We start from the raw sequence: 19,807 nt of genomic DNA, 5'->3' as shown, positions 1-19,807 counted from the left end.
GTCACACGACACACATCCACACGGTAATCAAACTCATCCCAGACCCGGGCTGTGGAAAAACACGATTGTGAAGCACTCGTACATTCCTGTGAAAATGGGGGGGGGGGGGAGCTCCGTCCAGTTGTAGAATGTAATCGTCATAATTTGTATTCAGTTGGGGTAACAACCAGCTTTCCAACGTCCAAAAATGAGTCACCAGTCACAGTTGCACCATTCTTTTGTGTATACCCTATGGAAATATTGTTTAAAACATAAATAATTAGTTGTGTACATGTGAAACCTTACATATTCTCTAGGAATTATATTATTTGTGTAGCATATATGAAACTGCACAAAATATATCAAGTAAAATATATTATTACATGCCAGAAAAATGAAATAATACCTCTTACCTTAGTGTTTGCCAGATTAATGAAACAAAGTTCAGATTCTTCACCATTCAGCATAATAAACACAGATTGTTCTTTGGGTGCATCTGAAAAGAATAAAAATTAAATGCAAAAAGTCTTATTCCATCCACTGAGATGTAGTAATGAGCCCAAAGTAACACAGCTTAAGTCCTTTACGTCAGCAAACCAACGGGTAATGATCAGGTGCCAATGGGTAAAGGTCATTTTGTATATTACATAGTTAATTTTAAGTTGTGATCCGATTTGCTTGGCCCAGTGGCCTACCTGGCAAGGGGCACGCCGCTTGGATTGTGGACTAAAATAAACTCCACTTGCCGACACAACATATGTTTTTGAAGTAAAGTGTTGCTATTTTTTCTTTTTCTCTTGTAACATATGGTGCAATATGGTTCTAAAATTAGATGCCTTATTTTTTAACATATCAGTTGAAGAGTTTAAAAGTTTGGAGGTCAGAGTCTCATTCACATGAATGGATTAGTTGTGATTTGGTTGGTTGCCAGTTTTTCTGATGTTGTAACATCAAACATATCTATTGCTTATGTTAAATGGCTGTTAAATTTAGCTGACAAGCCTTGTCTCTGTCTCCAAAACTTTTTTTTTTGGTACTTTTCCCATACTTAACAGTCTGTGAAAATGTTAATATTACTGGGGTCAAGCTATATGTTTATTAAACTGTGAGGGGAAACGAGCCTAAAATGACATAATTTGTTAAAATGACACCTCTGGTTTTGACAAATATATCCGTGGAATGATTTTAAATTTTGCGCCGTTAGGTTGGTCGTATTTCTACTCCAGTGAGGAATGGCGTGTTGAAAGAGCGGGGTTTACAGGCTTGGTGTGCAAATGATGTTAATTGGTGTTTCTCTTACGATTTTGTAGCCACAGTTCATCAAGATTGGAAGTGTGATTTGTCATCAGTTTATTGACGCACTTATCTGGTGAAGATTTCGAACGTAAGTCATAATTAATATAAATTTCTTCGTTCAAGGTGTTATGTTGTTTTTAGATTATGGTTTGGAAAACAAATGCAGCCAACTTCGGACAAATGATTTTGTAGGTTTGTTTCCGAATTGTGTACACATACCTAACAGCACAGAACATGTTCCTTTGATGCTCGATTCAGTGTTTTCAAACTGGCCTGTGAAGAAGTTAACTTTACTGTATTTTGAACTTTATTATTTGTTTCGGGTTGTTTATTTCGTTGTTAATAGTAAGATGTTGCTTTTACTGTATTACAGTGCCCTGTTATCTGCTTATCCAATAGCCCAATGCCGTTCATCATCATTAGTTGCATGTCCCATTATATTTATCGGTAAACATAAGGCAAGTTCACGCGAAGAGTGTAAATGTTTTTCCTAGGATACGGTCTAAAAACACAGACTGTGGACATTTTGATAGACTAGTACAGGGTGGCTTAATCGTTTTCCTCACTCGGGCCAGAATAGTTTTCCTGTTGGACCCAAGGGCCAAGAAACCCCCTGTCACTATTTTTGCATTGTCGTTACCTTTAATAATACTTGTTCAGAAATGACAAATTACCATTGCATATGGTGAAATAGAAATTATATTTAAATGTTCACAAACTACTACAGAGTTTTTATATTATTTTAAATTTGCTTCTGCAATAGCTTGTATGTCTCACAATGTTTACTTGAAAAACTTGCACAAAATATTTGAATTCCTCTACTTTTACAGCTTGTACCTGATACAATGACAATTTGTACCAGTAGAACGTACATCTTATGCTTTTAAAGTCAATGGCTTTAGTGAAAGCACTGAACAGAATGTTCTTTTACCAGTGACGGAATATCAACTTCGAAAACAATGCCTTAACACGCTGTATGTTACATTTTTACTTCTTCAGAAGTTGCTGGCACGAAGTATTTCTTTCATACATCGTAATGTCGATGTTATTTTTACTTGCGTGTGACGTATGATTGCTGTGTTAATCCTGTACACAATGCACAGGAATAATGGAATTTCACAAATACGTATCTAATGAATGCATTTCGATTAAATTTAGTTTTTCATAAAACGCAGGTTTAATTACGGTCTGTGATTCCATTCCCAACATTTTTCGATGTGGAAAATATTTAACAGAGAACAGAGACAAATAATTTAATCAGTTCAGTGACGATATAATAATGGTGAAACCTGAATTAGGTTATATCATTAATTTCATTTATAGTCTCTTCTAGTCGATAATTCAGTTGTTTTCAGCGAGTTGATGCCTGGTTGGAAAATAGATTTATGTCTACAATCATAGATTTTTATCAATAATAAATTAATTTACGCGCCAGTGAGGCAAACAAAATCTCAAATAATTGTAATGCAAATTTCTATAGTAGCTTCATTGGTCATTTCTGCTCCTTATTTATTTTCTTTCTGCTATTTTGAGACACTGTTGCTGGAACTCCGTGTGATGCGGGATGCAGAGATATAAATGATCTCAATGCTTCTAGCATTCAGGTCTGTCTGTCTAAACCCCGCAGAGAAACATGCCCTGGAGTTAAATTCTTGCCACATGCATGTCTCTTCTGCAATGAAAAAACTCCATATTTCCGATCCCCAAACGTTCTGTAATCGGGGGTGAAGCGTTCGTGATAACTTTGATAAATGAAAAATAAAAAGTCTTCTGTCTTATTATCGTGGTTCAGTGATACTGCATACACTGAAATACAGCAGAACTGATCAGTTAAAATGTAAAAAGTGTCGTTAGCCAGCTCCAGCCAGTAAGACGCTTGCCGCTAGCGTAAGCCTAAATTAGCTGGCTAACGATACATTTTATGTTATCGATTATTCTGTGTTCCAATGTATAGAGTACCATTGAATGACGAAAGTAAAACAGAAGAATTTATTTTTAGTTTTTAAGTGTTAGCCGAGCTAATACGGTCAACATGAACGTTCGATTCCTAATTATTATTTTCTGCAAAATATCACTCTGTACTTGAGCAAAGTGAAAGGTTCTACAGAACTAATTAATTAAAATGAAAGTATTTTACTTTAAATTACACATTTAACCGCCAATAATACTATGTAGAATTAATAACAGGTATGTAGGCGTATGTAATATTGTTTTTGGTAATTAGTTGTTTTTAACAGTTCCATTTTTGTTTTAAATGGACAGGTATGTGAATGAAGTGAACGAATATTGGTAGTGACAAGACTAAGTACACTTTCTTTGATAAACCGGGAAACCCCCTTAACTTTAGCTGACACTTCCTGGCAGACTTACGCCTCACATAAAATTAATTGACCACATTTGAGATTGCTGTATATAAATTCGTCTTATATTCCTTAATTAAGTAAAGATAAGTAATGGCATTAATTGTTTTGTCATGAAACATTACTTAATTTTGGTTTAAATAATTTACTTTGTAGAAACAACGCACCGATATGTGTCCATACAACACAGAAAAACATGTTTTGCGTGTCAACTCTTCGCAGGTTTTGTTAAGTAATGGTTTTAATTTTTGTATCCTGGTTTGTTAAACTTTTCAACAAAAACGTGTTTGTTAAGAACTAATTTAGATTTTCCGTTCATTGTTTACGGACAGTTTTTTTTAATAAATTCGTATTATAGCCATAGACTAGGTTACTGTAGCGGTTGTATTAAGGAGCCAAGCGTCTCTAGTCTAGGCCAGTCTGCGTCTCCACGTGATAGCGCTGATATTGTCTTGGAAATAAGCCAGGACCTCCTAGTTTGAAATCGGTGTAAAATATAATTATTGTACGCACTGGTGCAGTGAGACTGCTTTCGATCGCCCAGCTAGCTAATCGCTTAACCTCTCAGGCGGTAGACCCAGACGAACCTCCCGCCACGAGGCTCGTTGAGATTCGGGCTAAGAGCGGAACCGACAAACCCACAGCCTAAACAAATTAAAAATAGAACTTGCCCCGATTCCAGCAGATGCTACAATCAATCCCCGTTGTTTCGCACGGATTTCTGGCACCTGCACCGTTGAAGTTCACGGTAACTGTTACGTGATTTTCACGGAAAAATCTCCAATGTATTTGGGTGTATGGTTATTTTCAATAGATCTGATATAATGTAAATCAAATTAGTGTTTACAGTTTGGAACTTTATGAAGTTCTAACGCTTTTTATACGAAAGGCAAACAAATAAATGGGGCCATAACATTTAATTATTACAATTGTGTGATATATTCTGCATTTTTATAAACAAATTAAAATTGGTAGTGAGGAAATCTGAGTTTACACGTTCATGATTGATAAAGACGTAGTTTCTCGCGTTAGTATTACGCAACTTCAGTTTCCACACTGCAAATAAAACTTTTATATTCTATGGGGCCATGGCATAAAACATGTAAGGAGAAGGTATTGAAAATACGTGACAAAATAATCTGTGCTGTGAAGGACAGTTGAAAATAGTTTTATAAAACCCTCTTCAGTTCCCTGATGTTAACCAGAATACGAACTCAACATAAACGAATATTTGCTGTAATAATGTGATATGCCATATACCGTATAACCTATTTATCTCATTTTGCCGCTCTAATTTATTGTCGCTAATAGGATACAGATGCCAGAACAAATGAATGCGAAAGTAGAGATAAGCTGCTATAAACTCTTTCTATTGACTAGGAATGAATGAACTCAACTGTCCGCAATAAATTTGCTAATCAAATTAACACCTCTCGCTCTCTACAGGCCTTCTTGTCAGCCGTCCTCACCCCTTTATTGTTGTCAGAGATTTACAAATCGTTATTGATTAGAATTGTAGTACATGTGGTCTGTAATTCTAATTCGTAAACGGACTATTATGAATGTAAGTAGATAGAGGACGATCGACATGCGAATTGCCAGAACTTAGAGCATAAAGCAAATCATGTGTGAGTAAAATTTAATTTGGAACAGTATTTTAAAACAGAGTGGCTATCCGGTTACCGTAACATAGGAAAATTGTTCTGTTGGCCATGCCTATTGTTTCTGAATTAAAAACATGTATGGAACAAGAATAGCCACGGTGGTCTAGCGGTTAGAACGCTGGCCTTGTAATCCTGGGGTCTCGGGTTCGATTCCCGGCGGTGCCCGAATTTATAACTTGTGTTGGGCAAGGCCGTGGTCTAGGCAACACGGAGTTTTCCTCCGTGGCATCCCAACAATTACTCCATTCACACACAGAAGAAGGCAATGGCAAACCACTTCTGGATCATCTGCCAAGAACGTATATGAACAGGTCCCAGTCCGAGAAGAGAAAAGGATGGAAGGATCCTGTTCATATGGACCTGTCGTCAGACAGAAAACTAAATAATAATAATAATGGAACAAGACTGGATTCGTTGACATCAACGACCTACATAAAGCATTGAAACGACATGAGAACTCTCAAACCCACATTATTACAAGAATGCAACTTGTGATGTTCGGCAAGTCTCGAACTGACCGTCAACTGGACAAACAAAAGATACCACTGCTTCCCCTAAATAGTACAGCGCGCCACTGATCAGATGAAATCAGTCACGCGATGAGTTCTTCAAACCGCTTAAGTACTTACATTGTGTTACTAATAAGTTAATCGTAAGTAAAGTACTATTCCTCGGTCCATTTATTAATTAAAATAATTTCATTAGTATGCGCTTTTTTTTATCTAGTTCCGACGGCTGAAATTATGACTCTTTTTGATACATTTGTCACTCAAAATAAGTCAGTGAATGATCATTAAAAGTTTGGTAGACGTTTCGTGGGATTTTCTGTGCTTATATGCTTGTAAGACCCTCAAAAAAGTACAGAAAGGATTCACGATTATTAACTTCTCAAAGGTGTTAGTGAGATTTGAGTATAAGGATTCGTTTACCAAATAGTTTGGAGGCGAAGGCAAGTGTTTCTGTAGTTCAGTCGATCTAGTTCGGTAAGCAAGACTAGCAGACAGGAGTGGTGATTGACACTGTCGAATGAAGGAACAGATGATTAAATATACTATGTAATAAATTATTTAATTGATTAATTTATTATTATATTATCTACAGTTATGCTGAATTCAGTTTAGGCCTTTATTAATCTGTAGCCAAGTTACTTCGTTCTTATAAATTCAGTGATGATTGCACCTTAATTATATTTTAATTAAGTGTTATTGTTTCCAAATGTTTCATTTATCAGAATTTAAAGGAAGTTGCAGTGTTTTATTACAAATCACTTTTATATTCAATGCTTGTAATATTCATAATTCATTAGTGACTTTATGTGTGTATAGTTTTGTTATTGGATAGATCTTCCATATAACAAATTGTTCATTAACCAAAATGTCATTGGATTTTAAATAGTGCAGAAATGTTTTGTATGTAATTTATCATATATTTAAAATAGAGATAAGTCAGAAGATGACCCACAATTTGATACATTTGGACTGTGAACTGTTTTTATAATGGTTTTAAACCTGTTGATTACGACCAAAAGTGGGATCACGAAGAGCATTCTGCAGGTTTTGTCGAAAGTAGTTTATTATTTATAAACGGGCATTAATAAATGTCGGCACACATAAAAAGAGGGTAATCAATATAGGAATTGCTTTGACGTGCACCGTTTCTGCCTCGCAGTTTTATTTACTTCGTGACTTAATTTACGCAGCGAAGAAAGGAAACGAGCTTGGCAAAATGTAATTAATCATTTGTACTACTTATATGGATGTGTCGACTTGAATTACAGTTAATCCTATTTTTCTTAACTCCAACCTAAATTTTATGGAATTATAATTTGTATGAATTATATCTAGTTCTCTCGACAACATATTCTTTTCACTTTAACCCAAAATTATGGTTTAATATCGTACGGGATAGTTGACAATGCAGTTATGCGTAAATTTGGTTGTGGTGTTTGAATTGTGCGTGTCTGTAGATGGTTTAACCTCAATATGGCAAGACTGTTGCGAGACAGGAGAAAAATGGAAACATGAAGAAGAATTTATAATGTGTGCCTTTACCTCAATAAGTATTAATGGAGAAGAAAGATCACAGTGTATGATATGTTGCGAATTGTTAGCAAATGAGAAATAGCTAGCAGACTTTTTAACAAAGATAAATTAACTAGAGTTTATTCCGTAATGTGACTACTATATTTAACTCGACATATGAACCAGTTTAATCCACATGGCAAATAGAGTGATGTCATTAATTATATTATCCGAAATTATAGTATAATCTTATCTACCGGCAACGTCGTTAAATCAATTACAGATGTATAAAATAAATTGGAATATTTCTCGATATTATTAATATTTGTCGACGTGCAAGCGACCATTATTTCAGATTCTAGGTAGTTAACTTCTGTTGCCTTGTAAGAGTATATTTGTATCTGAAGTTCTTTATGAGACAAGATTCCATCTGCTGTTTTTTCTCTTATTGACATCTAGCGTAATTATGTAATTAATAATAATTTTTCTAAAGGTTTTAAACAACGTTCATTCTGGTATAGAATTCGTCCAAGATTTAAATTACACTTTGGATAAGATAATAACAACGAAAAAGGTTATTATAATGAAGACTGTTGAAGTAATGGAATTCAGCGTTTTTATGTAGATAGCCAAACAAGTTTTTTAACTATGAAATTACACATTTCATTATATCAAGAATGAATACATTTTAACCAGCTAACTAACTAGATGGCTTACCGAACTAACCGAAGCCCTCCACCGGTCCCTGTCCTGGGCCAACAAAATCCAGTCTCCTTCAACTCCTATCTCCCATAGATCCCGTCTGACATTATCCTCCCATCTACGTCTAGGTCTCCCCAGAGGTCTCTTCCCCTCAGGCTTCCCAACCAACACCTGGTACACACCTCTTGTCCCATCCATGCGCGCTACATGCCCCGCCCATCTCATTTTTCTCGACTTAATCACCCTGACAATATTGAGGGAGGAGTGTAAATTTTTAAGTTCGTTATTTGAATACATTTTAATTGTGCTTTTATAAGATTTTCATTAGCTGTAAATGAATAGCAAAATCAGCGACGTAAGAACGGATCTAGTTTTCAGGCTGGAGTACATCTTCACACTCTTCTCCTCTTTACTTTGCTGGATTTCTCTAACAAGAGTTCTACACTTGTACCAGGATCTTGTGGATTCTGTTTAGCAAACTTCGTCATTATGAGAAATTACGCCATTATTGTTCGAGGATATAATGTTACCATGACAACGACAAAATAATTGGCTTCAAATTATGTATAGGCATGCGCGTACGGTAGAATTTTTTTTAACACGATTCTGGAAAGTTACAGACTTCAAATCTAATTAGCGAATATTACAACCGTATTTTAATTTTGGACACTGTACCCAGTCACCGTAGAGTCTCATTAGCGTGTATTGTATTGCAATGCATAGCACCACGAAACATATTTCTAGTCTCTCACGTATTTTACGATAATAGGAGAAAGAATAATTAAATTACCGAGTAATGTGTTTGTTGAAAATAATTTGAAGTCGAAGGCAATAACAAAAGAAAAAGACAATTGTAAAGTGTAATTAAGCACTCTTTATGTAGTTACATGAGATTTCACAGTTACGACGTCACGTACGCTTGTGGTTGGTTACCAACATTTCAGAGGAATCAATCGACTCCAGCTTCAAGGAGATGTTATCCGCAACGTTGGTAAACATCTACAAGACTACACGGCGTCACAACCCAGAAGACATAAGTTGTTTTCCGCCTAGAAGGCGTGTAGGGAAATTGGAGGTGAAGTTCAATGCATTATTGGCCGAGACACAACATGTGAATAGTCCTTAAATTAATGTGGACGTCGTCTTCGAAGACGATCCAGTCCCTGCATACAGCACAGCAAATAACATCAAAAATATTATTACATACTATGAATACATTACATTATCAGTTATTTATAATAATATGTGTTACATGAGTGTCGTCTTCACATGGAGAACGAACGTCGTGGTCGAGCTGCTTCGTATTCGAGAGCTACCGGGTTCATATCTCGGCCCGGAGACCGGCTGTCCTCATTGGGGGGGGGGGGGGGGGGGTTCCGTGGATTTCCTCAGTCCCTCCAGACAATTTCCGGGATAGTGGCCTTGTTGATTACGTTATGAAATATGGTGCGGTTGTCAAAATATTTTATGAGATGTTTGGTTTTTACGGCGGCTAGTACGAAGGTGACTGTCTTGATTCCTGCCTCAATCATCAGGGCTAAGATGGAGGCAGCAAGCACCTCTGAAACGTCGGTAAACTTTTACGAGACTACACAGCGCTACAACACAGAAGACAGCCATCTTCTACTGTGAATGTTTTTTGATAGCTTGGAAGCAATATGAATGTTCCTGACTTCATGTAGACCTGCCTGTGCATGTTTGAAAAGTCTCACTGTCTGTTTCGACATGTACTTGGCAGAGGAAGGACGTGGCTTCGTTGCCTTGACATTATCACAGTCTGCGAGCGGTTCTAATTTTGCGGAAACAATGCACACACCGCGTCAGTCATTTCTATTCAGGGCGTCAGTAACAGTGAAATAATGGCGACATTCCGTGTCTCAAAGTTGGCAATATCGTGTGGAATATTCAAAATATTACGTTACTATACAATTCTAGTTATGTGTATGTTTCTCTTTCATACCACTCAAGAATTTGGTACGAAGTACATATAGTGAAAGGGAAAAGGAGATGCCTCTTCGTCTGTATGGAAGGTGCCATACTTCTTGAATTACTTCCGTGGAATCTGGCACCGGAGAATGTTCTCAAAATAAGCGGACAATTTTTTTATTTTATTTATGTCGATCCGTTGTAACTCGAAGAGAAGCTCGATTTGAACTCTTGAATTTATTACCAAAGTGTTCTCATCATATTAACAGTTCATACATGAGACAAATACAAATGTTATTAATTATGTAACTTGTGTTTGAAATATTTTTCTATGTGGGCCATGTGTAACGTAACACTAACTATGTGGTTGCAGAATCCGAAACGTCGTCTTGTAGCATCAAAAATTACTTAGAGTCCATATACCACGTTACTCATTGAAATCTAAGATAGTGGGGTCCGGTGACCTCAGTGGTCAATTGTGTCTACCATCACGACCAATCCATTTGTCAAGGAACTACTCAATCCGTCAAGTGTCGACTGAAATGTGGTGTGTCGTTAAAATCAGCTTTCGTTTCTATCCGTTCTTCCACAACCGTTGAAAATCCGACTCGTGTTCATGTGCCATTTCTGACTGGAAATGATCTCAGGAATAAGATCTTAAAGTGATTAACTAAAAGATGCTGGACACTGTGTATTAACAGATAGCCTTCATTGAATTTTCCCTGTAGTTGAAACGGCTAGAGCGTGACCACTCAACGCTATTCATTACCGCGTACCCGAATGTATTGAGCCATAAATACACTCTCCTTATTGTACAGTCTAATAATCACGAGAATGGATGATTAGATATGAAATGGATTGATCTAACTCAAATTCCAGTGGCGAGGTCATCTGAGCACGGTAAACAACATTCGTGTTCAATAAGCGGCGGGAAATCCTTTGACCAGCTGAGCGACTGTTAGATCCTCTAGAGCAGTGGTATTCAACCTTTTTTTGTTCGCGTACCCCCAGATATAATTTCTCTTCAACTTTGTACCCCCAAAGTTGTTGGTTTATAATTCAAGTTATACACAGTATGTAATCTACATGTAAAATAAATTAGATAAATTACATTACTGATTATTCAGTGTTTATCATAAAATAATATTTTTTTTTTAAATTTCACGTACCCCCTAAGATGTCTTCGCGTACCCCCGGGGGTACGCGTACCCCAGGTTGAATACCACTGCTCTAGAGTAACTGATCTAAGCAGTGAGTGCTTATATACCAAACTCTGATGTAAAGCGGCCAGACTTCCGACAGGAACTCTAGCTGTATTCGCTGATTGGGGATCGACCTAGTCTTTTCTTTGCAAAGGTCAAATTCGACCAGCAGCTGCTACACCAGTGCGCTCTTTCATGTCCCTGCAACACGGCATCAGGCAGGACTACCAACTTGCGGTGCTCCTGCTTTTGAAACGTACACAAAGCGCGTGAGATCAATGCATAATGTCCTCCTTGTCCAGCGTTACAGAACAGATATGATTACATTTGGCACTGGGGCTCTTTTCTGAAAGTTGTGAAGGCAATTTGACCCATAACAGTCGGTTACAATTCAGATTTCAGACGAAGAAGAGAGGGATTTTTTCTTTAAAATGTTGGTAATACGAAAAGACTGATTCACATTAAAATTCCGCCGGTTCCATGGCAAAGTAGCACTGTCGTAAAAGTTCAGGAAACGAAAAAAATAATTCTGAAAGTTCTCATAAATTATGTTTATTGGTTTTACCTAAAATTTAAGGCTCAAATGATGGTTTTGATAAATTACAGGCAAAATTAAATGTGGGATGTAAAGTACTAATCATATTTCGGTTTCATTCTTTGGACTTATATCTCTTTCCCTAGTAGATTGATATACGAGGCGCGTCCACAAAGTAAGTTTCCCACTCGTCTCACACCTAGCAAACCTTATATTGCGCGAAGCTACTTTGCGTACGTGATAGAGCAATGACGTAGCATGGCGCATGCACTAACGGTACTTCCCGCGTTCTCACAGTAGCATCGTTACAGCTGTTGAAGATGGAGGTTCTTATTCCAGCTCCCGCCGACTGTGAAGTGCGGTCAGTGATAACGCTAGGCCGCACACGGCTCGACGGACAGCAAGTCTCCTGCAGGAGTTCAGCTGGGAGGTGTTTAATCATTCACCCTACAGCCCGGACCTCGCTCCCAGTGATTTCCATCTTTTCCTACACCTCAAGAAATTCCTGTCCGGTCAGCGTCAGCGTTTTGAGAATGACAGAGAGGCGGAGATGGTTGTCACACAGTGGTTCCAACCCCAGGCGGCAGACTTCTACGACACAGGTATTCAAAAGTTGGTCCCACGGTATGACAAATGTCTCAATTCCGGTGGCGAATATGTTGAAAAATAGCTGGACACTTGCTGTATCTGTTGCAATAAATATTTCCATGAAATTGTGTTTTGTTTCTGTAAACGGCCCCAGGGAAACTTACTTTGTGGACGAGCCTCGTATAACTTATTAAAACTTCGTTGCAGAATATTAGCAATTGCCTGGCCGTCAGATGCTGTACCGTAATATAACTGAAAAATCTTCACAAGACTTTCTGAAAATGTAGATGTCATTTATTTATACTTTCCGTTGCTATTTGTAACTTTTCCTTCGTTGGTTGTTACACTTGCAAAAGTGCCAACTATGCAGTCCTATATAGTAATTTCATACCACGTTATTTAGCAATATAGAAATATTTCCTTTGATGATCGCCCTGATGACGGAGGCAGCATGGACCTCTGAAACGTTGTTGGAAATCTACCCGACTACACGGCACAATAACCCAGAAGACAGCCATCTTCTGGTATATATGTATTTCTCATTCTCCCCAGAGTTTGTTTCATGTTCCACATCATTATAGGAATACTTAATTAAAAAGCCATAATATTAAGTGAAAAGTAGGAATTTAAAGCTTGTGGCGTTATGTACCCTCCTGTTGCTTCCTGTCTGTTGTTTAATATGATGAAGCCTAAGAAAAATTTGTTTAAATTAAGGCGGAATGCCAGTTATAAACCGGGTGCTTTTTCATGTTGACGTTAACGCCCGTGTTCAATTAGGTTAGCTATATTTGTGAGCTCGCTCGCTGCTCGGAGATACACTTCATGAGATTCTCTTTGTATTACTATATACTAATCTATACTGACGTCACAAACGTCGGGACATTCATTGAAAAATAAACGTTTATTTAAAAAATACGATTTTTAAAATATTTTTATCATACGCGTCCAAAGAAACAGTTGGCTGATTTATTGCATTCTCGGTAAAGGCACTTTTCCTGTAAATTTATAAATAGAATTCAGTCCTACGGTTGTGCTGTACGTAGGCTATGGTTTTTTCTTACTTGTAACTTTCTCTGTTAAAATATCAGAATTTTTTGTAACATCAAACAGTTTCTGGTACTTCGTATTCGTGAGATATCCGTTGCAGACTATATTGACTAAGATTTCTCGCAGTTTCTCTTAATCATTGCAGTTAGATTCAAATATTTTTTCTTAGCATCCTTTACAATTAATTATTTCTTTTCCGACCATTTTTCTGATCATTTTCAAATAATCATGAAATCAAGTAGTCACTCAGCCTGGGTACAAAAATTGAACTACATTTCTTCAAATTCTTTCATAGATAGTTATGAAGTGGCAAGGAGATTCAACTAAAAATTCAGTGATACATTTCTGTACAGAATTTCTACTAGCGTAAATTTGTACTGCCTCAAAGTTTTTAGTCATAACCTCAAAGTTTCGGCAATGGAATCAGCAGTCCATTAACGTGTGACAACATCCTGCCACTGTACTCTATCCTGAGCCAGTTGAATCCAGTCCACACACACTCACACACTTGTTAATTTTACCCCAACCCCCAACCCTCATTTGTGCCTAAATCTTCCAAGGCATTTTTCAGTTCGTGCTGGCTACGGTGCATCTCATCCCATCCTCATTGATTGGTACACGCTAATGAAAGGTCTGCGTAGTGAAGAGCACTCATTGTAGAGTTCCTCATGTGAAATTTTCTCTAGTCTCCTGAACCTTCCTTTCCTTTGATTCAAAATAATTTCAACTTGTGTTCTTCACTTAAAATGTGAGACCAAGTTTCACACACAAACAAAAGAATAATAAAATAAAATCATAGTTCTGTACATGTCTTAATCTTTGTGTTTCTGCGCAAGAGGTGGGATAATTCTGAAATGAATCGAAACGCGCAATCCTTTAATTAAATCTGCTGTTAAATTAGCCGTGAATGTAATTTTGAATTATTAGTGTAGTTCTCAAACATCCCAATTTTTCTAAAATATTTAAGGACTGGAGTATAAGAGGACAAAAAATGTTGGCCAATTTTCTTCCCCATTGAAGTTGTCGTCATGTAAAGCCTTCAGGGAAACACTTGAAATTTGAGAATGAAATCTGAAACCTCTAACCTCTTTGCCTGTCGTAGGCGTTGATGCATTCTGAGGTCATGAACTGGCTGACCAGAGCTGTTTTCCCGACGCCTTGTGCTCCAATCATGGCGACTCTGTACGTGAAGACTTCTGGGGCCGGTTCTGGGTCGACGGGGGCCGGGCTGGCGGGCGGCGTGCCATCAGGGGCGGGTGGTGACGTCAGGACGTGGGGTGGCACCAGGCTGTTGCTGCGGGAACGACGTCTCCGAAATGAATCCCCTCGGTTCACAATTCCTGCGGCAGAAATGTCCCTTCATAAAGTGCAACGTCGATTTCCTGTGTCAGTAACCCCTAAACTCTTCGTCTGAATCCTAATGGGCCACGAGAGGTTTAGTGAATTCAGTGGTTACATTTCTGTGATGGGTAATTTACTGTTAACTTTAAAAACCAACTGCATGATACTTGAGGCTTTGACGAAGACCAGAGGTCAGGTGGTGACCTTCTGGGTCGTGACACCGTGTTGGTGGGTACAGAAGTTTCAGAGGATAAATCGCCTCAGTCTTCAGGATAAAAGTACAAGGCAGTGTTCCTCTGACACGTTGTTAGTAACCTACAACACTACATAGTGTCACAACCCAGAAAATTACAATCTAAGCTGACTATGGTTCAAGGAACTTTCTTGGAGAATTAGTAGTTGCTTAGCCGGAAGAAATGGCTCGCGATTTATAGCAGACTTTGCTTTTACAAAACTGCTGCTGGACTATACCTTCAGTCATTTGAGTCCAGTCCACACCCTTACCTTTATATTTTAAGATCAATTTTAATATTATCCTTCTACATGTAGTTATTTTCAGTAGTGTCTTTTCTTAAATTCTTTCCCGGAAATGTTTCTAAATATTTTTGTTTTCTTTCTAAGAAGTTCAGAGTAGTTAAATGTTCGAACCGGCCTGTGGTTTATCATCATCGTTGTTGTTATTAAATTATTATTAATTGTATCATAGCTAAATTGCAGAGATTGTACCTTAAATTAAGCTACGACCGCTTCCTTCAATATCCTTTCCAATTCATTATTCTTCCAGCCAGCCAGGTGCTCGGTATTGTCTTGCATAATATGTTAATAATCGGCATGGAATGTGCAGGAACCGACATAGATTCTGGCATGGTACATTAACGGCGCTGTTCAGCGGTGAACAGCCACGTTACGTCAGGGGATGTGTAGTGAGTCCCAGATCCTGGCATGGTACTGTACCAGCGTTCAGAGTATTAACAGACACATATTTCTCCCAGCAGTTCTGCATTAGCTGGGCGTACAGAATCGCTATCTTACCCGTAATTAAGATAGGGGGTTTATTGGAGTTTATGTTGGCAATTCTGCATGGGCTGATAGTAAAAATGTCAGGTTTGGCAGATATATTGTTATTTCGTAATAATATTTGTGAGAGTTCACAAGGCAGGCATGGTTGTTGCTGTTATAACAAAATGGCCTTGTAAACACTGTAAAATGCACATTTTCTTCAAAGAATCTTTTAACTTTGCGTTCCACTGCTCGCACGTTCGTTTGCCCCAAGGGCAGTAATAGGACAGACAGTAAAATCGAAATACTTTTTATTGATAAATTGTTTATAAACTACACCAACTAACAAGTACATTCAGCTCGGGTCCTCATTGGAACCCGGAAGTTCATTATCCTATTCACAAGAGTCCACCGGTTTACTTTCGAATACTCATATTTATTTGCCGTTCAGGCTTTCCGACCTAAAGTCTTTAAGCATTTAACATCTATCCCACGCATGTTACATTTCTCCAGAAATGGAGAGTAGCTGTGAATATGACGGCAGACAAGAGATGGTCCTCCAGTTTTGGGGTTGAGCGGGTAAAACATGTTATTAAATGTTACATAAGACCTCCAGCTTGGACGGAATCTTTTGAGCGACCTAAGCAACTGAAAATGGCTATGAGTCAAGATAGCCGACAAGGAGTGGTCCTCTGCACACAAAACCCTATTTCCGCAAGGCTTAGAGACCAATAGATTCTCAAAAAAGACTTGCCGGCATATCGCTTTGTTATTTATGTGTGTGAGGTTTATGATATAAATTGTACAGCTTATTCCATGGAACAGAGTCCTTAAGAAGCTTACAGTCGATCAGTTTGGCACGAAATTACCTGCAGTTTATGAATAAAAAAGGTTTATTACCGTGTTTACATCAGCCCGTTGTCGGTCCCTATGCTGAACCAGATTAATCCTTTGAAGTTCAATTTTAATTGTATGTTCCATCTGCTTCAACAATCAGTAATTTTTCGATTTGTATTTATGGGTTTCATATGATTATCACTGTAAACAGGGATTATGTCCTTAAACAACGTTAACCAATTGATCTGTGTAATGGTGAAAAGTTTTCTTCGCGGTACGGACTGAATCGCTTAAATATAATTTGGACGAGCTTCGGCTTCGAAGGCTTAATTCAGTGCACGCCTCACACCCTGAACTTTTAAGATGCATTTTAATATTATCTCACCATATACAGTAGATTCCTGTTAATTGGGCCATCGGTTAATCCGGGCAGCTGTTTATTTGGGACAAATCTTAAAGAACAAACCTTTCTAACTATTTACGTGGAACTTCGCATAATTAGGGCAGCCGCTTAATTGGATCAAAGCGTTCTAGTCCCGATGTGTCCCAATTAACCGGAATCCACTGAACATATAGATATTTCGGGTGTACAGTTTGATTAATTTAATCTGTTAAATACATGTCTTTTCCTTAGATCAAGGCATATACTCAAAGCAGACACCACAGCGAAATGCGGACACTCACATTAATCCCGAAGGGAATTCGAACCTGTGACCCTCATTAGTAAATTTCACTATTTATTATACCTCACGTTCAACGGGTCTACGTTTTATGAATGAATGTATAATTCAAGTAATTTACAATTTAGCGGTATGGAAGTCAGCAATTTAAGTAATATTTACGCGAAGCAATAAAACAGACGCTTCAGTTTAAATTGCGTAGGCTTATACTAAATATAAATGCTTGACACAGGTAAATAATTGTGTTGATAATTTACACTGTGGGTGTGGGAGAACGTGTCGTCATCGATGGTAAATTTCTAAATAATTTGAAAAGATGGCCACACTGTAACATCTGAAACTTTATCGGGAGACTTCCTCCCATTTACGAAGTTAACTTTCCTCAGGAATGTTGCGCCGTTTCGGAGGTGTTTCACCGAGTCCTCGTCGCCCTAACGATGGAGGCTGTAAGTACCTCTGAAACGTCTGTCAGTTCATAGGAGACTACACGGCGAAACAATCATGAGGACAGTCATATTTGTGAGAACCTGAAACCTCTCTTCCTCCCGTTTATCTAAGGGGTGGTCAGTTGGAGGACAAAATTATATTTTGGGTGCCCTCAGTGAGAATTTTGGCGGGCGTGTTATATGGAACCCTTCTCTGGGCGTTTTGGCTATAGATGAAGACATCCGTCCAGTTGGAAGAACGTTTTCTCAAACTGAAGAACTTGGAAACCATATTCTCCTGATCTCAACCCCTGCCATAACAATTTACGGGCGTGTCTGAAAGATAGTGTGTACAGAAACAGCCCCAAATCAACTGTCGATATTTCATTTGTCGTCATCGTAATCACTGGAGACACTACGCAGAGCAGTCGCCTCGTTTATGCAACGACTACAAATGACCTTGAATGCCGATGGTTTGCACGCTGAATATGTTTTCAGTTAACAGATTGGAATAATAATTCCCTAAGTCTGCTGTGCAAATTAAAACTACAATTATTTTTGTTCATTAAGGATATTAACAATGTACAGTTTAAAAAAAACACGCGTTTTTTATCGATTCGGTGTTTGGATGTTGTAGGATTGCAGAGCCTAATATTAAATATTTTATCGCCTTTACATTTAAGCAAGATATAAAACAATTTTAATCATACTTTCTAATGAGTACCATAGATGAACACAATTATTTATGCTGTGTTTATATTTCAATATTACGCAATTCAATATTACTTTAACGAACGTTGTTGCAAAACTTGTTGGTTTGTTTTTGTAAAACTGCATAGGATGTGTAGAACCACCAATATCAGCATCCTTAGTTCATGTCTAATCGAAATGAATGAGTTTCACACGACCAGATAAACTGCATGTGATCTATCAGCCGCTTTAGTCAGGGTAACTGAGAATAATATCAGCTCACAGCCCTTTAGATCTGCTGTCATCCCCCCACAGAACTTCTGTAATGGGAGGCTATGCAGCTACCTGTTGTGAATGTTGTTTGCTATTTCACACATGAGATAATTTCGACATGTTCCAAATCGAACAATGTCTCACGAGAACACGATTGAAAGTTGAACTTCTGACAACTCATCTAACTTCCCTGTTGCTACAGGTTGATTATAAAGCAGTTAAACCGGCCAGTATACAAATATTTATCAAGTAGGATTTGAGGTTTTCGCGGCGGTGAGTCCGAAGATGGCTGTTTTCTGGGTTGTGGCGTCGTGTAGTCTTGTAGAAGTTTACTAACGTTTCAGATGTCTTTGCTGCCACCATCATCAGGGCGATAATTACACGGCGCTACAGCCCAGAAAGTCATATTCAAATATTTATCATGTATCATCCAAAAATTATGCATGAGGTAATTGTACATAACGCTAATATTTTTGCATGTTAGAAAAATTGGTTTTGGGTTTGTAGGTTGGCTTCATGTGGCTAAGAATAAACCGGTGGCGGGCTCTTGTAGACACAGTAATGAATCTTCGGATTTCAAAAAAGGCAGAGAACTTGGATTAACTTAGTGTACTGTTAGCTTCTCAACAAGGAATATTCTCCATGGAGTTGATTATAAGACCGGATAATTTGTTGATCTGAATCACTATTATGCGCTGAACGGGGATTGTGGAACGTTTATAGGAAGTTTGTTCTGTTAATTAGTTATAGCAATAACGTGTTGGACATTGTCCGTTTCTAATTTTTATTTTATTTTGACATTTCGGGTGTTCGCTCTGCTATTGCCTACAGATTTGTATGATATTGGCCAGATTCTTTGCTGTTTTTGACCAAGTTTGGTGGAAATGGTCTGCATCTTATCCGGCACGATTTATTGCAACTTTCTTATATTGTCTACACTTCGACTCCTTTCCCGCATTAATTTTTTTCCCGTTTTATTCCTTCATTCTTGTTCCATCTTATCAACGCAGTCTCTAAAAATTATTTGAGTCTCATATGTGAAATTTCTTTTCGTTCTTCCCTTTTTCCAATTCTTCGCTTCCAAAATTCAGTTGTTATTTGAATGCATTATTGAGTGACTTAGTGACATGTTTTCTAATTTATCTTTTTTGTTTTTGTTTTAGATTTGTAACCAGCGGAATGTGACGAAAATTTCAACACGAATTTATTTATTTATTACTGACCTTATTGTGTCTCCCTTAA

At 37.8% G+C, this 19,807-nt stretch overlaps 2 protein-coding genes across 5 annotated transcripts in view; one reads left to right on the top strand and one right to left on the bottom strand.

The window, feature by feature from the left end:
• Rgk3 (Rad, Gem/Kir family member 3) overlaps positions 1-19,807 on the bottom strand; it is an 88,999-nt gene that overhangs the window by 9,364 nt on the left and 59,828 nt on the right. For 2 of the 3 annotated variants that reach the window (XM_087357317.1, XM_022072209.2), the window contains exons 2-3: positions 14,406-14,660; positions 393-475 (exon numbers count right to left, since the gene is read on the bottom strand). In XM_087357317.1, coding sequence (XP_087213443.1) covers positions 393-475; positions 14,406-14,660 — 338 coding nt within the window. Of the gene's footprint in view, positions 1-392; positions 476-1,279; positions 1,411-14,405; positions 14,661-19,807 lie in introns of those variants that run through there. The other variant, XM_087357318.1, reaches the window with a different exon arrangement.
• LOC110833750 (nuclear receptor coactivator protein neosin) overlaps positions 1,230-19,807 on the top strand; it is a 122,594-nt gene continuing 104,016 nt past the window's right edge. Inside the window, exon 1 of one of the 2 annotated variants that reach the window (XM_087357306.1) lies at positions 1,230-1,363. The gene's annotated coding sequence lies outside the window, so the exon portion shown is untranslated. The remainder of the gene's footprint in view (positions 1,364-19,807) is intronic. The other variant, XM_087357311.1, reaches the window with a different exon arrangement.

Source organism: Zootermopsis nevadensis, unplaced genomic scaffold (assembly GCF_977971745.1).
Source record: "Zootermopsis nevadensis isolate Lab colony 2312 unplaced genomic scaffold, Znev_1.0 Znev_ptg000028l, whole genome shotgun sequence".
Lineage (NCBI taxonomy): Eukaryota > Metazoa > Arthropoda > Insecta > Blattodea > Termopsidae > Zootermopsis > Zootermopsis nevadensis.
Note: the sequence above shows the minus strand (reverse complement) of the source record. Positions and strands in the feature narration are given on the sequence as shown.